General features: G+C 32.2%; 1 protein-coding gene across 2 annotated transcripts in view; it reads left to right on the top strand.

Annotated features, from left to right (window-relative positions):
• The window catches only part of LOC111695234 (COP1-interactive protein 1), a 31,621-nt gene that overhangs the window by 3,973 nt on the left and 9,674 nt on the right, over positions 1–17,974 (top strand). For both annotated transcript variants that reach the window (XM_023464464.1, XM_023464465.1), the window contains exons 4-14: positions 2,995–3,068; positions 4,689–4,752; positions 5,284–5,459; positions 9,274–9,412; positions 10,859–10,959; positions 11,599–11,648; positions 12,645–12,781; positions 13,305–13,488; positions 15,275–15,432; positions 15,570–15,652; positions 16,861–17,007. In XM_023464464.1, the coding sequence (XP_023320232.1) occupies positions 2,995–3,068; positions 4,689–4,752; positions 5,284–5,459; positions 9,274–9,412; positions 10,859–10,959; positions 11,599–11,648; positions 12,645–12,781; positions 13,305–13,488; positions 15,275–15,432; positions 15,570–15,652; positions 16,861–17,007 (1,313 nt within the window). The remainder of the gene's footprint in view (positions 1–2,994; positions 3,069–4,688; positions 4,753–5,283; positions 5,460–9,273; positions 9,413–10,858; positions 10,960–11,598; positions 11,649–12,644; positions 12,782–13,304; positions 13,489–15,274; positions 15,433–15,569; positions 15,653–16,860; positions 17,008–17,974) is intronic.

Below are 17,974 nucleotides of genomic sequence, written 5' to 3'. Positions count from 1 at the left end.
ACTTTTAAACCCCTTTTGAAGTCCACTCACCAACTGGGCGAAATCTTGTGGCAAAATTCGAATTATTTCTCGACTTTTTCAATCACCTGGCCTGGATCCCTTGGNACTATAGTTGCTCCATCCAGTTTTGTTTTGTGGGTTCTTGGTAGGAAAATAGTTTATCTCCATTCTGACAACTATAGTTGCTCCATCCAGTTTTGTTTTGTGGGTTCTTGGTAGGAGAATAGTTTATCTCCATTCTGACAACTATAGTTGCTCCATCCAGTTTTGTTTTGTGGGTTCTTAGTAGGAGAATAGTTTATCTCCATTCTGACAACTATAGTTGCTCCATCTAGTTTTGTTTTGTGGGTTCTTGGTAGGAGAATAGTTTCAGCTTGAATTCAATTATTTGAGTTTTAATTATTTTTTGTTTGGACATTTGATTTCTCAAAATTCTATATAAAAGTTTAAATATAAAATATTTGCCATGAAATCAATTTCTTTATATATTGTTGAATTCTATTCCTGCATTTGAAAATTTTGCATATTTCGTGATTCAACTTCATTCTAACTTATGAAAGAGAGCAGGGATGGCTTGAAGGGCTCTCTAAAAATGAGTTTTTTTTAATTCAATTTAACTATTTCTAAGAAAGAATATTTGTTTGCTATAAAACATACTAATAATCTAAATTTCATAAGAAAGCAAAATTATTATTATTATAATTTTTTTTTGGATATACGTTTACAAAATATTGACATTAAACTTCATGTTTTTTTAGTGAATCTAGGCTTTTAAAGGAATTCAAAATCTAAACATGTATTTCAACTTTACAGCAGGAATTCTAAAAAATTTTAAAAAGAAGAACATGAATAAAGTGATTACCTATACTATTGAAGATATTATCGAGGTTGTAGGTTCCAAAAAAAAGAATATATCTTCTCCAGAAAGTTTTCACCATGACATATCTAAAATCTAAATTGCTGTTTTTTTTATAAAGAAAAAAAAATAATATCGATCTTGTTGCATAAAAAAAGATCTAAAGTTGAACTTATTCTTTATAATTTTAGAATTTAATGTTTATTGTCTCCATTTTTTCCTCCAATATTTCATTCATAGATTCTACAGTGATAACCAGAACAGCGTCGTCTTGCTACGTTAAAACAGTTGCTTAAGAATAAATATAAGATCTCTAGAATAAGAATAAATAATAAATTCAAACAAAATTAGAAATTCAATTTTAATAATAAAATCGAAATAATCGATTTGAGCGTTAATTTATTGACAAATTTCTTTTGAGAAATATGTTCCTAACCATCTAATTAAACTACTGAATAATTTTTACATTATTTTTCGTTGTCGTTATTTAATAATTTAAAAAAAACTAATTCTGAAAACGTATCCATCCTCAAATTAGGAGTTTTGAACGTCGAATTTTCGCTTAAACTCAGGATTTACAGATCTTTAAATAGTTTTATATGTCTCAAATGAATCCGAAAGAAGTTTTCCACAACACTGCATACTCAGTTCAACTACCTTACATAGCCGGTCACTCCCTTTAAACAAATTACTACTTCAGAACAGTTTTGTTTACTTATTTTAAAATGTTCAATTTTGTAGATTTCACAATAAAATCGAGATGAAATAATGCTTTATGAGTTCGCAGGGTATAATTGCAAAAATAAAGATTCTTTCCTCTCCCTCTCCCTCCCTCAATATGTCCCTCTCCCACCCGAAGACTTCTAATTACTTTCTGAGCCCTCGCCACCAACAGAAAACTGAATACATTGACGTGTATCCTGTTTATATCGGAATATTTTCACTCATATTTTTATCTCTCATTCATAATCCATCAAAAATATTTATAAGTCGCAGCACAGCCCTAAACAAAGGTATAGCATAGAAAATATGAAATATCTACATTTATTGGGATAAAATGGGTTTTAAAGTAAACCAAAATTTTAATAAAAATCATAAAACTAATTTGTCATTGTTATACAATTAAATATAAAAAAGTCTAAATGTGGTATAATGGCATTTTATAGAACTACTTTCTATTTCCATTTGAAGTCGGTTCAGTTTGGTTGTGTTTTTGATTCCTTTAGATTTCACGTCAAACTAAAGTAAGATTGAAATTTTTTATGTTTTCAATCATAACCCCTCTTATTAAAAAAACTACTGAAAAGAACAAAAAGGTTTGATGTTTAAAGGGAGTGTTCGCGAAAAACTAAAGGGGGTATAGGCATAATGCGAAAAATAAGCCCTTTAGATCGGAACTAATCTTACTTCTATATCTGTTGTGTCTATAAGGAGATAATTGTTAAAAACGACTCATGCTGAAGAACGGAGCGTCCATACAAATTCAGAAAGTTGCAACATTCAACTCGGATCGTAAAATAATCAATTTAATTCAAAACATATCATTCAGATATTACAAACAATAGCCATCGGTTATTTTTGACTTATTTGTATATAGTTAATATTTCATAATACTTCATTCTCCATAAGAGATCGCTAAACTACGATTAAGCCGTTTTTACGGGTTAAATACTTTAAAATCAGAAAGATCCTGCAAATCAGAAAATTGTTTTCTCGGGTCAAATAAACAGTTTCAAATGAAAACGTTGCCTAAGATACAAAAATTTTAATTTGTTGGTTATCACATCATTTAATAATTCAAAGGTTACGTGACGTTACTTCAAAATAAAATTAAAAATATATCTTGACACAAAAACATTTATACCGTACAATTTAAACACATTAAAGGGATTGTCGACATACTTTCAAATTATCCTGAATCGAAAGCAATATTGTCGTTTTTCTGTTTTTAAGAAATATGAATCCTCTTAATTTCCTTCATGGTCTTTTCCTTTTCAAACAGAAATCCAAAGATAACTCAATCATTTTTCTTCATAAAAAGGTTTAAAGGGTACCGTTGTAAATATAATATAATTCTTCAAATATGGTTTATCCTATTACCCAACCATCTAGACATTTGAAAAAAAAACATATTTCAGCTGAGACGAAAATGTGTGAGGAGAAAATTCAAGATTCAGAGGAAATACTAAACAATCAAATATCCAAAATCCAGGTTTAGATAATATTTTACGAATATCCAATATTCAGGTTAAGATAATATTTTACAAATATCCAATATACAGGTTAAGATAATGATTTACAAATATCCAATATCCAGGTTTAGATAATATTTTACGAATATTCAATATCCAGGTTTAGATAATATTTTACGAATATCCAATATCCAGGTTTAGATAATGATTTACAAATATCCAATATCCAGGTTTAGATAATATTTTACGAATATCCAAAATCCAGGTTTAGATAATATTTTACAAATATCCAATATCCAGGTTTAGATAATATTTTACTAATATCCAATAGACAGGTTTAGATAATATTTTACAAATATCCAATATTCAGGTTAAGATAATATTTTACGAATATTCAATATCCAGGTTAAGATAATATTTCATGAATATCCAATATACAGGTTTAGATAATGTTTTACGAATATCCAAATATTCAGGTTTTTGAATATCCAATATCCAGGTTTATATATATACAGAGCTGAAAACTTTAGAATAGAATATCCTTAATCCCGATCGGATAGTTAATCTGGAGATTAATAATAAGAGGAGAACAAGCATTATTTAATCTGGAGATTAAGAAAAAAAGGAGATCAAGCAATAATCTTAATATACGCAATTCTAAAGTTTTAAGCTCTGTTTACAAAATGATCTAAATATTTCAAAAATATCCACAATGAAAATGTATCAAACAATATCCGATATCCAGGTATCCAGGTATTCAATATCCATGCAATATATTTCTACACATTTTGACTTTTAATTTTGTTAAATATCATACGTATAGAGATTTTCATCTCCATGGTTACTGATCAAACAATGATGAAAATTAATAAATAGATAGATAGATAGATAGATAGATAGATAGATATAAAATTAATTAGAGTTTCAGGCCCGATTCTGAAAACTTTTATTCAAGGAGCAATAAGTAAGATGTCTTTGTTTTTCTACCCTAAAAAAGAAACAAATTTGTCAGTTTCCTTCTTTAATTGACTGCATAAATCCGCAATTAACTTAATTTTTTAGATAGAGAAGCATAGATACAGGGTGTCCCAAAAAACATGGGAATTCAATGAAGAATTCGATATCGTCTTTGTTATGAATAAGCGTTGTAATAACTAATTTCTAAGGACATAATATTATTATGTCTGCTAGAGTTTATTTTATGAAAACGGTAAAAGACTGTAAAGCTATGTCTATAATGTCTCCGTAAGATGAACAGTGAAGACGGACAAGTTTAATCTGTTTGTATACTGTAATTTTCTTGTTTTACTAAGTACAACCGTATGCAGATCATAGCAGACGAAACTCTTACAGATTACAGCTTTCTCAGTTCTCTCAGTAGGTATCACTATACTATATCAAAGAATTATTTAAAAAGACGATATCGAATTCGTCGCTGAATTCCCATGTTTATTGGGACACCCTATATATTAAGGTTTAATGGTTACCGTTATTGATATAACTCTTTTTAAATTAAGGGTTGCTCAACATTACTTGGCAGTCCCTGTCATAAGAAATAAAAACCATAATAAATATTGTTTACAATTTTTTTTTAATTATCAAAAAATACAAAATGGATGAAAATTAGTTTTAATGTTTAGAATCGTCTGGATGAGGTAGAAGATCAGGCTCGGCGGCAGATGTTTAATATTCAAGAGAAAACAGGTCCGACAAGATATTTAATATTTATACATAACATACATTAAACATAATACAAACATATATGTAACTTGGCTTCTAGGCTTCGCGCCCATCTTCTATTTCAAATTTTAATTGAGGCTCTATCTGTGATTTAATAATATTTTTTTGCGCATTTTCAAAATTTTCAAATTTTTAAATTGAGCATCCATAAACCTTTCCTGGGATCATGTGAGGTCCCACAAAAACTTTGGGCCCGATCGGTTCAGCCGTTTTGACGTTTTTTGGATAGACAGACAGACAAGCAAAGTATATATAGATATACCAGCTGAAGTGCCCGGCGTTGCTCGTGACATTTTAGAAAAATTGAATTTTATTTTGAATTTTGAAAAAAAACATTTTTTTGTCTTAGTTACCCCAAGGGTATCCCTTATAGTAATTCATCCAATTTGGTCCAGCCATTTAGCCAGCTGTAGCGAACATGTAAATATATATATATATATATATATATAAGCAAAGAGCTTTATTATATATTTATTTATATATGATATTCTTCAGAATCTAATCTGAGAGAAGTGAGTAAAACCTTGGGGAACCTGGCTGGAGGTAAAGAACTCCAATCTCGGGTTCAGAACCTAGAGAAGAAGGTATCCAACCTAGAGGATGTAGAACCTAAGATACTAAAACTAGAGATGGAGCAGGCAAACCTACTCCAGACTGTCTCCAACCTACAGGTGAGTTTTTCACGAAACTATTGGAGAAATAATCTTTAAAATTAAATTTTGGAAATAATACTTTAATATAACGTCAAATGTCCCATGAAATACATTTTCTTTCCATCTAATATCTCTATGGCTTCTATATGTATAAAATATTTTTCTAACACTTGTTTTTATGAACTATTTAGACGTAGTATATGGTTATTATGGTTGTATAGTTAAATCTATTAAAATACTTCAAAACGGTATAAAAATCGATCATTTATAATCTATAATATATCTATACTTATAAAGTATAGTATGTAATCTCTGTTTGTCATTTTAATACATCTTTACCTTTACTCTCCCTTGAAGGGCATGATAGATTTGGTGTACCGTCCCGTTTAACCTATAGTAGTACTGTACTCCCTGTACAGTGTACAGCTTGGTAAAGATAGATTTGGTGTACCGTCCCGTTTTACCTATAGTAGTACTGTACTCCCTGTACAGTGTACAGCTTGGTAAAGATAGATTTGGTGTACCGTCCCGTTTTACCTATAGTAGTACTGTACTCCCTGTACAGTGTACAGTTTTCTATAGCGCCGGCTCGAAACACTGAAAATTATTTCAAGTGGAACCAACCATGTTTGAGCAGCGTCTCAAATTTGGGAGGCGGCTCAAATTCTTTAAATTCGGCCTCCGGTACTTCAAATGAATCGGAAAAAGACCTTCAGAAGTATATTGTCACGGATAAACTAGACAGGATACAGCATTGACGCATCAATCATCGGGATATTTTGGGGTTATCATATATGTTGTGAACATAATTGTCTGCATTATCAACTTTCCACAGTGAATCCTGTGGTTCCAGGTAGGGAGCGTGACTTGAAGATTAGTCTCAGAAATCATGGAAATAAAAAAAAATTCTCTAAGCTGTCCATTGAGTATTATTTACATAAAAGTTGCGGCTTTGAGCTTTTCCAACCCGACTTGTTAGACGCCCGGTATGCTTCAACAATCTATCCTGTGTATTGTTCAGTGTCCGTAATAATAAGATTAGTAATCAAGAGTTACACAGTATATAGTACACCACATAAACAGACGATATTATTTCTTCGCAAATATAAATTTAGTTTTTTAATGATAATCGCTAACATTTGCTGGAAATCATCATCCTCTCTCCAAAAATGACACAGTTATTACGCATTTTTTGTGCTTTCATATATACCGGAGATATGAATGGTTTCGTTTAGAATGAGACATTTTCTTGGTTTTATTTAATTAATTGAAATTTACACTGAATTCTTAATATCTCTGATATTTTGAGAGCAAAAAACTAGCGACCACATTTTGTAAATTGCAGGATTAGGGCTATTCTGTGATTATTTTTTCATACAATAATATTGCTATAATCAGGTTATCAATGTTGAATGCCACATACAATTTCTAAGGAATATCAATCAATTTTCATTATTCAAGCTTATTTAGATTATCACTGTACTTAATTCCTAAACCTCCCCTAGTGGTGTATTTATTACTTTTCAGGAACAGTCACCCATTTCTTCAAATCATGTTTCGCCTGGTGGATTTCACATATATCCCCGGAATTGATCTAAAATCCATTATTTTAAAAGTTTACTTTACGTTATGGATAAATTGAGTTTAGTCCATGAAACATCCTGCTATGTTAACCCCAGGCCTAGGTACTTTGTAAATATTGAGAAGATCATAAAAAAAGTTCTCGACTAATTCACTAGATCTCTTGACCTCGAAAATATCTATTATGTAATCAAACATAAACAAATTCTTAACTTTAGCAGACAAACGATCTACTTCTCATTTTACTAAATACAATAGTATGCAAAGACGACATCAAAATATATCAAATAATAATTTTCACAACAATTCAGCTCTTGTTCTCAAAATTATCTATAATATATGATACCAGCTAATCTCCAATTTTTGCAACAATTCAGCCCTTGTCCTTGATAAGAATAAGAATCTGGTGATAAGAATAAGAATTTAATGATAAGAATAAGAATCTGATGATAAGAATAAGAATTTAATGATAAGAATAAGAATCTGATGATAAGAATAAGAATCTGATGATAAGAATAAGAATCTGGTGATAAGAATAAGAATCTGGTGATAAGAATAAGAATCTGATGATAAGAATAAGAATCTGATGATAAGAATAAGAATCTGGTGATAAGAATAAGAATACGATGATAAGAATAAGAATCTAATGATAAAAATAAAAATCTAATGATGAGAATAAGAATCTGATGATAAGAATAAGAATCTGATGATAAGAATAAGAATCTAATGATAAGAATAAGAATCTGATGTTAAGAATAAGAATCTGATAATAAAATAAGAATCTGATGATAAAATAGAATATGATGTTAAGAAAAAGAATCTGGTGATAAGAATACGAATCTAATTATAAGAATAAGAATCAGATGATAATAATAAGAATCTGATTGTAAGAATACGAATCTGATTATAAGAATAAGAATCTGATGATAAGCATAAGAATCAGATGATAAGAATAAGAATCTGATGATAAAAAAAATATGATGCTAAGAATAAGAATCTGATAATAAAATAAGAATATGATATTAAGAATAAGAATCTGGTGATAAGAATAAGAATCAGATGATAAAATAAGAATATGATGTTAAGAATAATAATCTGATGTTAAGAATANAGAATACGAATCTGATGATTAGAATACGAATCTGATGATAAAAATACGAATCTGATGATAAGAATTAGAATCTGATTATAAGAATACGAATCTGATTATAAGAATACAAATCTGATTGTAAGAATACGAATCTGATGATGAGAATACGAATCTGATGATAAGAATACTAATCTGATTATAAGAATACAAATTTGATGATAAGAATACAAATCTGACTATAAGAATACAAATCTGATGATAAGAATACGAATCTGATGATAAGAATTAGAATCTGATTATAAGAATACGAATCTGATTGTAAGAATACGAATCTGATGATGAGAATACGAATCTGATGATAAGAATACGAATCTGATGATAAGAATACGAAGCTGATTATAAGAATACGAATCTGATTATAAGAATAAGAATCTGATGAAAAGGAGAATAAGGAAAAATAATTTTTAAAACATTTATCATTATATATACTGCATTGTCTATACATTTCTCTCTGGAATGAAAATAAGAAAATTCATGCCTGTTCAGCTTGTTCAGTGCTCAGTATACATACAGTGTAAACTCATAAATCACAAGTCTAAACACTGCGTATATAGTAAGGATATGAACATTGAAAAGATAAAGAAAAGAATATTTTCTCCGCTCTAGACAAAAATATGTTCTTCTATATTTAGGCCGAGAATTATAGATTTAAATTACCAAAATCCCAGAAAACCATGCGGCTATGAAAATTGTGCATTTTTAAAGACTGCAGTTCGATTTTAAAGTGTCGCAACGCGTTAGCTTTAAGAAGTAATGGGGCACATGCGTAGACCATTGGTTTTTCAAACTTTGACGTATGTAAGATCAAATTATCTAAGTTTGAAATTTTACAGGTTTACACCATCAGGTTTCAAAGCTTTAGGAATTAGAAAATGTTAGTGTGTGGCAAAGACTCAATCTTTTTATGAACGTGAGAGAGGTAGTTGAACCAGTTGCTAGTAACTTATTGCTCAATAGTTCAGCAATATATCTACTGTTGAAACAAAACTTTTAGTTCTTGAGGAAGCATTTTTTGCACAATCCTTTTCAAACTGAAGCAGTGGTTAATCCCTTTGCAAGTTGATCCGAATTCATAAAAGTTTACCTCTAATTGTTGCCTAGGATGAGAGCCGAGTAGCTGAGGATCCTAGGATGACCGGAAGGTTGGAAAGGTTGGGTAAAGAGATATCTGTGCTCAAAGGGAAACAAACCGATCATTCAACAAGTATTGAGTATCTGGGAAATAAACAAACATCTACAGGTTTGTTCTCTCTCTTATTCACAGACAACACAGAGACTTGTCAAAGTTTAAAATCTATATATAAATTTGGCTTGTCTGTCTGTCTGTTTGTTTGTCTGTTTGTTTGTTTGTATCAAATAAACGTCAAAACGGCTGAACCGATCGGGCCCAAATTTTTTGTGGGACATCTAGGGACCCCAGGGAAGGTTTATGAATGATCAAAATTTCAAATGTTTGTCTCTTCATTAAATTTTTGAAAATTTTGAAAATCCACGAAATTTTTTTGTGAAAATCCGCGAATTATTTTTGTTTTGTTTTTCGATGTACACAAAGAGAACATGTTCACAATTAATTTAGAAGATGGGCGCGAAGCGCCCTTTAAGGCTAGTATTGAATATTTCCTAAAAAAAGTAAACTAAACTGTTGGTTTTAGCATAAATTAGATAAACTAATGAATAAAAAATAACTGTTATGAAATCAGAATTCCTAAAAACTTAAAAATCATGTGAAAAATTGTTTAAAAGACAGTCAAGCCTAGATCAGTAGAAATATCTGGTCCAGGACAGTACATTTAGATATATCCGGACCAGAACAGGACATATAGAAATTTCCGGTCCAGGAAAGTACATATATAAATGTCGGGTACATATGTCAGGTCCAGGACAGTACGTGTAGAAATGTCCGGGCTAGGACCGTTGAAATGTCCAGGCTAGGACCTTAGAAATGTCCGGGCTAGGGCCTTAGAAATGTTTGGACTAGGACCGTAGAAATGTCCGGGCTAGGGCTGTGGAAATATCAAGTACAGGACTGTAAGTGTAAAACTGTCTAGGCCGGGGCTGTATGTGTAAAACTGTTCAGGCCGGGACTGTACACATAAAACTTAAGGCAGGAACTTTAAATGTAAAACTGTTCAGGCTGCTCTATATGTGCAAAACTCTTTAGGCCAGGACGTTACATGTTAACTATTCAGGCCCGGACTGTATCTGCAAAACTGTTCAGGCCGGGACTGTACATGTAAAACTGTTTAGGCCGGGACTGTACATGTAAAACTGTTTAGGCCGGGACTGTATGTGTAAAATTGTTCAGGCCGGGACTGTATGTGTAAAATTGTTCGGGCCGGGACTGCACGTGAAAAACTGTTCAGGCTGGGACTGCACGTGAAAAACTGTTCAGGCAGGGGCTGTATGTGTAAAACTGTTCAGGCCGGGACTGCAGGTGTAAAACTGTTTAAGCCAGGACGTTTCATGTAAACTGTTCAGGCCGGGACGGTTTTACATGTAGATATATTCTGGCCAGGACCGTACAATAGAAATGCCCAAACCGGAACGGGTTTACATGTAAATAATGTGTAGATATATTTGGGCCTGGATGCTACAAATCTGACCATCCGAGCTAAGCCTTCTTTTCTTGTCTCTGGTTCAAGATAATGTATTGTTTTGGTTTCTCTCTAATCTGTATTCTATTTAGAGGCGGAGATTGGTAAGATGAAAACAGATTTAGATCAACAAAAGGAAAAGATTGGAAAGATATTGAAGTTGGAACACTCCTTAGATCAAGCGAAAGATAAGGTAATCTTCATTAATCCTTGGATCAAGCTAAATATGATCTTCATTAATCCTTGTATCAAGCTGAATATGATCGTCATTAATCCTTGTATCAAGCTGAATATGATCTTTATGAAGCCTTGGATCAAGCTAAATATGATCTTCATTAATCCTTGGATCAAACTAAATATGATCTTTATTTTCCTAATAATAAATTTATTTAATTGAATTGTTTTGTTATCATTATTGAAATTAGGTGGAAAAAATAATCAAAACAGCCAAGAGCTGTTTTCCACCTAATTGCTTCGTATAATCATCAATTTGTAATTGTAAACTCGTTCTGTTCACAGATACATGTATTTTAGCAATAAACTGTATCTTATCTTTCCTTGGATCAAGCAAAATATGATCTTCCTTAATCCTTGGATCAAGCTAAATATGATCTTTATTAATCCTTGGATCAAGCTAAATAAGATCTTTATTATCCTTGGATCGAGCAAAATATGATCGATCTTTTCTAATCCTTGGATCAAACTAAAGATTGGATAATCTTTATTAATCTAAGGAAAGGTACACATACAGCACGGAACAAATATTGTTATTTCAAAAATACATTTTCAGATATTTTCAATTTTTAAGATCTTTAAATTCTATTTAATCTAGGTTGAGGAGAGTGCTAAGAGGTTTAATAATCTTAAAGAAGAGCTAAACAGGTATCGACAGTAAAGATGTCGCGGACAAAATAATACACAATGTTTAATTGAAGAAATGTCCTTTCTCCGTTATCCTAGGATTCAATTCTTGTCAAAATTTCACAGAGATCCAGACAACTAGGAAAACATTTTATCCCTGAAATATACAGGAGGAGTCAAAAAAGTGTGATTATTGTAGTCTTTATCAAAACTATTTTTTTTCTTATATGCATGGAGTTTTAGCAATATTTTGAAAAATTGTTTTAATTTTTTTTAATACTCACATAGAACCACAAAAAAATCAACGAACCTTTTTACTTCTCAAAATCAAAAGTAAGGAAAAGCAAAAATGTGTTAATTTATAATTTCTATCTAATCTTTAAATTTTATAAAAATCAGACTCGTGGAAATAGAGAAAAATCGTTAAATCGTTAAGATGAACAAGACGGAGCTGGATTTATTCTCTGTTATGTTCAGTAAGATGAACAGGACGGAGCTAGATTTATTCTCTGTTATGTTCAGTAAGATGAACAGGACAGAGCTAGATTTATTCTCTGCTTTGTTCAGTAAGATGGACAGGACGGAGCAAGATTCATTCTTTGTTATGTTCAGTAAGATGGACAGGACGGAGCGAGATTTATTCTCTGTTATGTTTAGTAAGATGGACAGGACGGAGCTAGGTTTATTCCCTATTATGATCAGTAAGATGAACAGGAAGGAGCTAGATTTATTCTCTATTATGTTCAGTAAGATAAACAGGACGGAGCTAGATTTATTTTCTGTTATGTTCAGTAAGATGGACAGGACGGAGCTATATTTATTCTCTGTTATGTTTTGTAAAATGGACAGGACGGAGCTAGGTTTATTCTCTATTATGATCAGTAAGATGAACAGGAAGGAGCTAGATTTATTCTCTATTATGTTCAGTAAGATGAACAGGACGGAGCTAGATTTATTTTCTGTTATGTTCAGTAAGATGGACAGGACGGAGCTAGATTTATTCTCTGTTATGTTCAGTAAGATGGACAGGACGGAGCTGGATGATTTGAAGACAGGGATGGAAAAGGAGAGATGTAAGATCAACTACTTCCAGGATAAAATATCAAATATTGCCAAGTCTGTGGACGGAGTAAAGATGGAAAACAACAGCATGAGTAAATACTTTCTTTATATTTCGATATTCATATACATTATTTATTGAAAACAAGGAGGCACAGTAAACATTGAACAAGATGCATTACATTTTGGGAAGAAGGCTAAATATCTTTTTTTCTTAGCTATTGATGAATATGTGCCGCGTAAAATGAAGACGATTTATAGGATTTTTTTATATCTGTGTGGTAACTGTAGTATCTCCCGGTATTAAATAACCTGCAAATGTGGCAATGCCCGATTCACAACGGTACCCTTTGAAGCTTTGTATGATCAAGTATGAATTAGAAATAAATTTTTATAATTTGGAAGAATTATTATTTTCAATTGTTCATCTCTACTGCAGGAAAACTATTAGGAATTTTGAGAATGAAAAACTTTTAAACCGAGAAAAAAGACAATATCTCCCCTATTATTGATCAAATAAAGGTTTTAAGGCAACTGTTGAGAATTCCACATTCCCATATTTGCATGGAGGGCCACTTGAAATTACACTTACAGTCCCTTTAAAGCCTACTTGTCTAGGAGACAGATTCTGCTCTGATATAGAGAACCAGGGAAAGGATTTGAAGGAGCTGAAGAGTGTTCTGGTGAACCAGGAGAAGCAGGTTCAAGAGAATAGTCGAACCCTCAAGGATATTACTAAAGATAGTATTGGCAAGATTAAAGAGGTGGCTACTAACTGTATTCAGATAGAGAAAAATATAAGGTTAGCTTTTTTAATGGGCTGTAGACGACATTTTAATAGAGTGGCATGTCCGGTTCACTGTGGTACCCTTCAAAGATTTGTATGCTTAAGAACGCATGATATGTGTATTTATTTCTTTGACTGTAGCTCAAATACACCAAAAATAAAATTTAAATAGTGGCTCTAAAAAAATGCAAAGAAAAACTTAAAGTCTTAAGACCCCAAGTTAAATTAATTTTTTACATTGAAAAAGTTTTTTAAATGATTTCCAAAGTAATCATGAATATAAAGAAACAGACACTATACATTCTGGTTAATCCTGTATTTGAAATCTCTAAAAAGAAAAAAGGCACAAATTAATCTGAATTTCTAGTATATCGTCTTTGTTCCAAGCGGGATTATTTCGTAAATATGATTTTGTAGTATCACAGTTAAAACATTTAACACCGAAAACTAATAGTATGGGGATTTCCAAAATGTGGTCTACTATTTTTTTTTTACTTTCAAAATCAACGGAGAAATCAGGAAATTTGTCCAGATTCCTGATAATCAAAAATCAACAAAACTGTTCGAAATGTTTAATACCTCCGTTATGTTATTTATAAGTTATTGGAAATCAAAGACGATATTCGAGTCGTCTTTCAATTCTCATGTTTATTGGGACACCCTTTATAAAAAGGAAAAAGTTAAATACTTAAAAGTTTGGTGATTAATCATTCTCAGTTCCATTTTCTCGAGAACTCGGGTCAAGAGTTGGATGTTTTCAAATTACCTTTTAGTTAAAAAATAACAGGAATGTTCCGAGAAACACAGTTTCAATAGTTTCTTGAACTCTGTTTGCAATTACGGTATTCAAAAACTTCTCAACTTTTGTTTCACAATTGGAATTCCAGAAATAGTGGACGGGTTTAATGTGTAAAGGAATTTGTTAACTGTTTGAAAATATACATTTATAAAATTCATAATGCACTGCAAAAAGAAACACAGCTAATTAAAGAAAGATGTCCAAATGTTGGATTTTCTTCGTTAAAAAGTTGAATGTTCAGTGATTAACACGTAGGGTCAGCTCAGTTTGTCAGACCAAATGAGATGTGCAGTGCTTGTACAAAGTACATGTACATGGTTTTTTATCTGTATTTATATTTTGAAACGGTGGTTTTTATTTTGGCTGCTCTATACACACTATTTAGTGTTAGGTTAGGTTGAGATAGTTAGGCTTTCACTGAGGTTGGTGTTTTGTAAAAGGAGTAGGGAGGAAGGATTCATGCGACATTTTCTAAGATTTAACCCTAAATTCGCATGACCAGAGCTACAGAAAATTCAACTGATTGGGAAAGGCCGCCACCAATTTTATCCCCGTGTCCTCTTTTCTTTTAAAACAAATATAAAACTATAAAACGATATAAAAATATATATATATAATAAAAAAAATCAAGATTAAATCTATTTCATTTAAAGTTGTTGAATTAGAGAAATATATTTTTCCTCCAAGTGTAATTGAATTGTTTTCAATTCTTTGAATGAATTCAGAGTAAATCCTATTCTCCATTTAATGTATTAAACTAATTTTATCGTTTATAGGTTTTACACCTCATAAGGACTTCCTGCTTGAACAAACTTATAACTTAAACTTCTGTTTATATTAATACAATTATACTCCTGTTCATCTGAAACTAAACTACTCCAACTGTTCAGATTCTGTTTATATCAATACAATTATACTCCTGTTCATCTGAAACTAAACTACTCCAACTGTTCAGATTTATAAATTCCAGTTTATTTCTAAAAAAAATAAACTCCTGTTTAGATCTATAAAAGATAAATCTGTCCTGTTCGACAACAGCTTGAAGGAGGTGAGAGACCAGATCCAGCAGATCCAGTATACTCAGGACCTGGAGCAGAACAGTTTAAAGGAACAGCTACAAAACTTCAAGACGGAGAAGATGAATTCATCAAACCTAACGGGTATTTTAATCCTCAAAAAAAGTTACATTATGTTTAATTATTTTAGACACAGTTTGACATATCTAAGTTGGGTTGCAATGATATAGGGGTTAGAAAATCAGAGTTTGTGTCAAAGACTCAATTCCTTCAAATTTCAGGAGATGATTTGAATCGTGTGAAGGAGACAATAATATGTTTGGAGAAAGATTTGAAGAACCTGAAACAGGATCGGAGAACTAAGGTTTAATTTCACTGCTCTATTGCTAAGCTCTTACAAACAAAACTTTAAAATTTTAAACTATTAACAAACAGTCTCATCCGACTGCGACCTAGAAAGCATCCAAGGCAACATATAAGTCTAGTTGCAAACTGCAAACTGCAATCAAAATAAACAAACTCACAAATTTTAACCTCGTCAAATTAAGCCGGGGTCACAAGTGAGTATGCATGGTGCAGACATTGTCTTCAAGACATTCTTAATATATGCTGTGAGATGACATCACAAAATGGGATTTGTGGCATGCGCTTACCCCTCCCTATGCCGTCCGACCCTCATCCGTTTTCCCTTCCGGCAAAATGTCTTAATTAACATTAAATGTCATGTTAAATAACGTAGCATAATATCGTAAATTTAACGTTAAATTGGGTTCATTTTTATGTTACTACAACGTATGAAAGTGACGTTAACTAACGTTAATGAGTTTTAAAAGGAACGTTATCTAACATTCTGAGAACGCTAATTGGCTTATTGGTGCACTACCAGCAAGAAAAAAGTGCCAAGAATTTGGTTTTACCCATTCCCAAATATTTGCAATAAGTTGGAAAGAAAAAGAAAAAAATAATAATGTTGAACCAAAGTCAAATTATACTGTAGTTTTAACTTTAAAAATGTTCATTTTGCAGTTCAAGTCAAATTCCAGAACATCATTTCACAACCTACTTAATAGAACATTAAATGGGTGATCTTTTTTCACTTACTCTTCACGCCAAAAAAAAGTTGAAAATTAAGGCACGAGCTACGTAGTTAAATATGTTTGTTTATACAGTGTTAGGTATTTTCCCAAAGGCACTATCCCAAGGATCCCAAGGGAGACTTCCCAAGTGACAATTTCCCAAGTGGCAACTTTCCAAATGTTCAACTTTCCAAGCGGCAACTTCCCAAAGGTTAGGTTAGGCCTTCAAAAACGCCGCTGCATTTGAGGACAAGCGCTACGCCTAAGATGAAAAAGGGGGCCGATAGCTGCAGCTAGAACTGGTTAGGGGACAAGCGCCATGCGGCTAGGACAGACGTGGGAAGTTGCCGATTGGAAAATTAAACATTAGGGAAGTTGCTGCTTGGCAGAAAGCCCTTGGAAAGTTGCTGCTTGGGAAAATGCCCTTGAGAAAGTGTCTAACATCTTTTCGAACATATTCTCACGATTCCTGAACAATGAACCTGTATTTATGCAGGACGATGAGGATGAGGAGAGAAGGTTAAGTGTTGAAGGAAACCTACTGGATCTCAGGAACTACGTGGAGAATATCCTTGCTGAAACCAACTCCCACCTGGGCGGTATTGCGGCGGAGGTTGATACAGCGCAGGATAAAATATCTAAGGTATTAAAAGTTAAAACGAACCAAACCAAATTGAGGAAAGAAAGACTAACAAAGGAGGGATAGAGTTATTTGCGCTAAATATTAGAGGCGTAACTTTGGTATTTTAAAGGGGGAGGGCCAGGGACATTGCTATAAAAACTGACCGGGCAAAACTTTTAATGTTCTCTGTTACCTGACTTTTAAAATTGCACTGCAATGTCTGTTTAGGTTTAAAGTTGCAATTCCAGATTGCATTTCGCGACACGGTTTACCCGTTTATATCCTGTAAATTTCCGTTTTAATATTTCTTGAAAGAGCAAATGTTTGTGTTTGGGAAGAAATCATCATCATCATTGCAGAGTACATATCAGAGACCCCCCTTCATTGGAGACCTTGCACGGACATTTATTTTAATTTTGAATATGATCTGAGAAGACTTTATAAGTCCATTTTAAGGAACCATTAGATAACAATGATTACCCCCCCCCCCTCTCCCAGATCATCTCTGCCCTCTGTGATTTTCTTCAAAATACGTCTACGCAAATAGATTCCAGACTTCTAGTACAACAGACGACAACGTAGAATTAGTAGACTTTCAGTACAGCTGTATTCTTACGTCACAAGTGTCAACTTAGTTCTTGTGTCCGACAAAATTATTAATAATAGTGATAACTTTAAAATAAAGTGCTTATCTAACAGTAAAATAAGTGCAATTGTATGTGTTCTTTATTTTCTGTTTTACACTTGTTTATTTAATATTGGAAAATATGTCAACTAATGTGAGAAAATTTCGTTTTTCTTGTTTTATTTGACACTTGTGACGTCGTGTATCCATTTCTCTGTTGCCACCTGTTGTACTTGATAATCTATTTGCGTCTACGTCTACGTCTCTATATCTTATTTAGTTTACTATTTAAAACTGGTTTCAAACAACAATAAGCAGTATGCAACTGCAGTACACAGTTCGGAAAAAATATGACCATTGACC

The sequence above is a fragment of the Eurytemora carolleeae genome, unplaced genomic scaffold (assembly GCF_000591075.1).
Source record: "Eurytemora carolleeae unplaced genomic scaffold, Eaff_2.0 scaffold189, whole genome shotgun sequence".
NCBI classification, from domain to species: domain Eukaryota; kingdom Metazoa; phylum Arthropoda; class Copepoda; order Calanoida; family Temoridae; genus Eurytemora; species Eurytemora carolleeae.
Note: the sequence above shows the minus strand (reverse complement) of the source record. Positions and strands in the feature narration are given on the sequence as shown.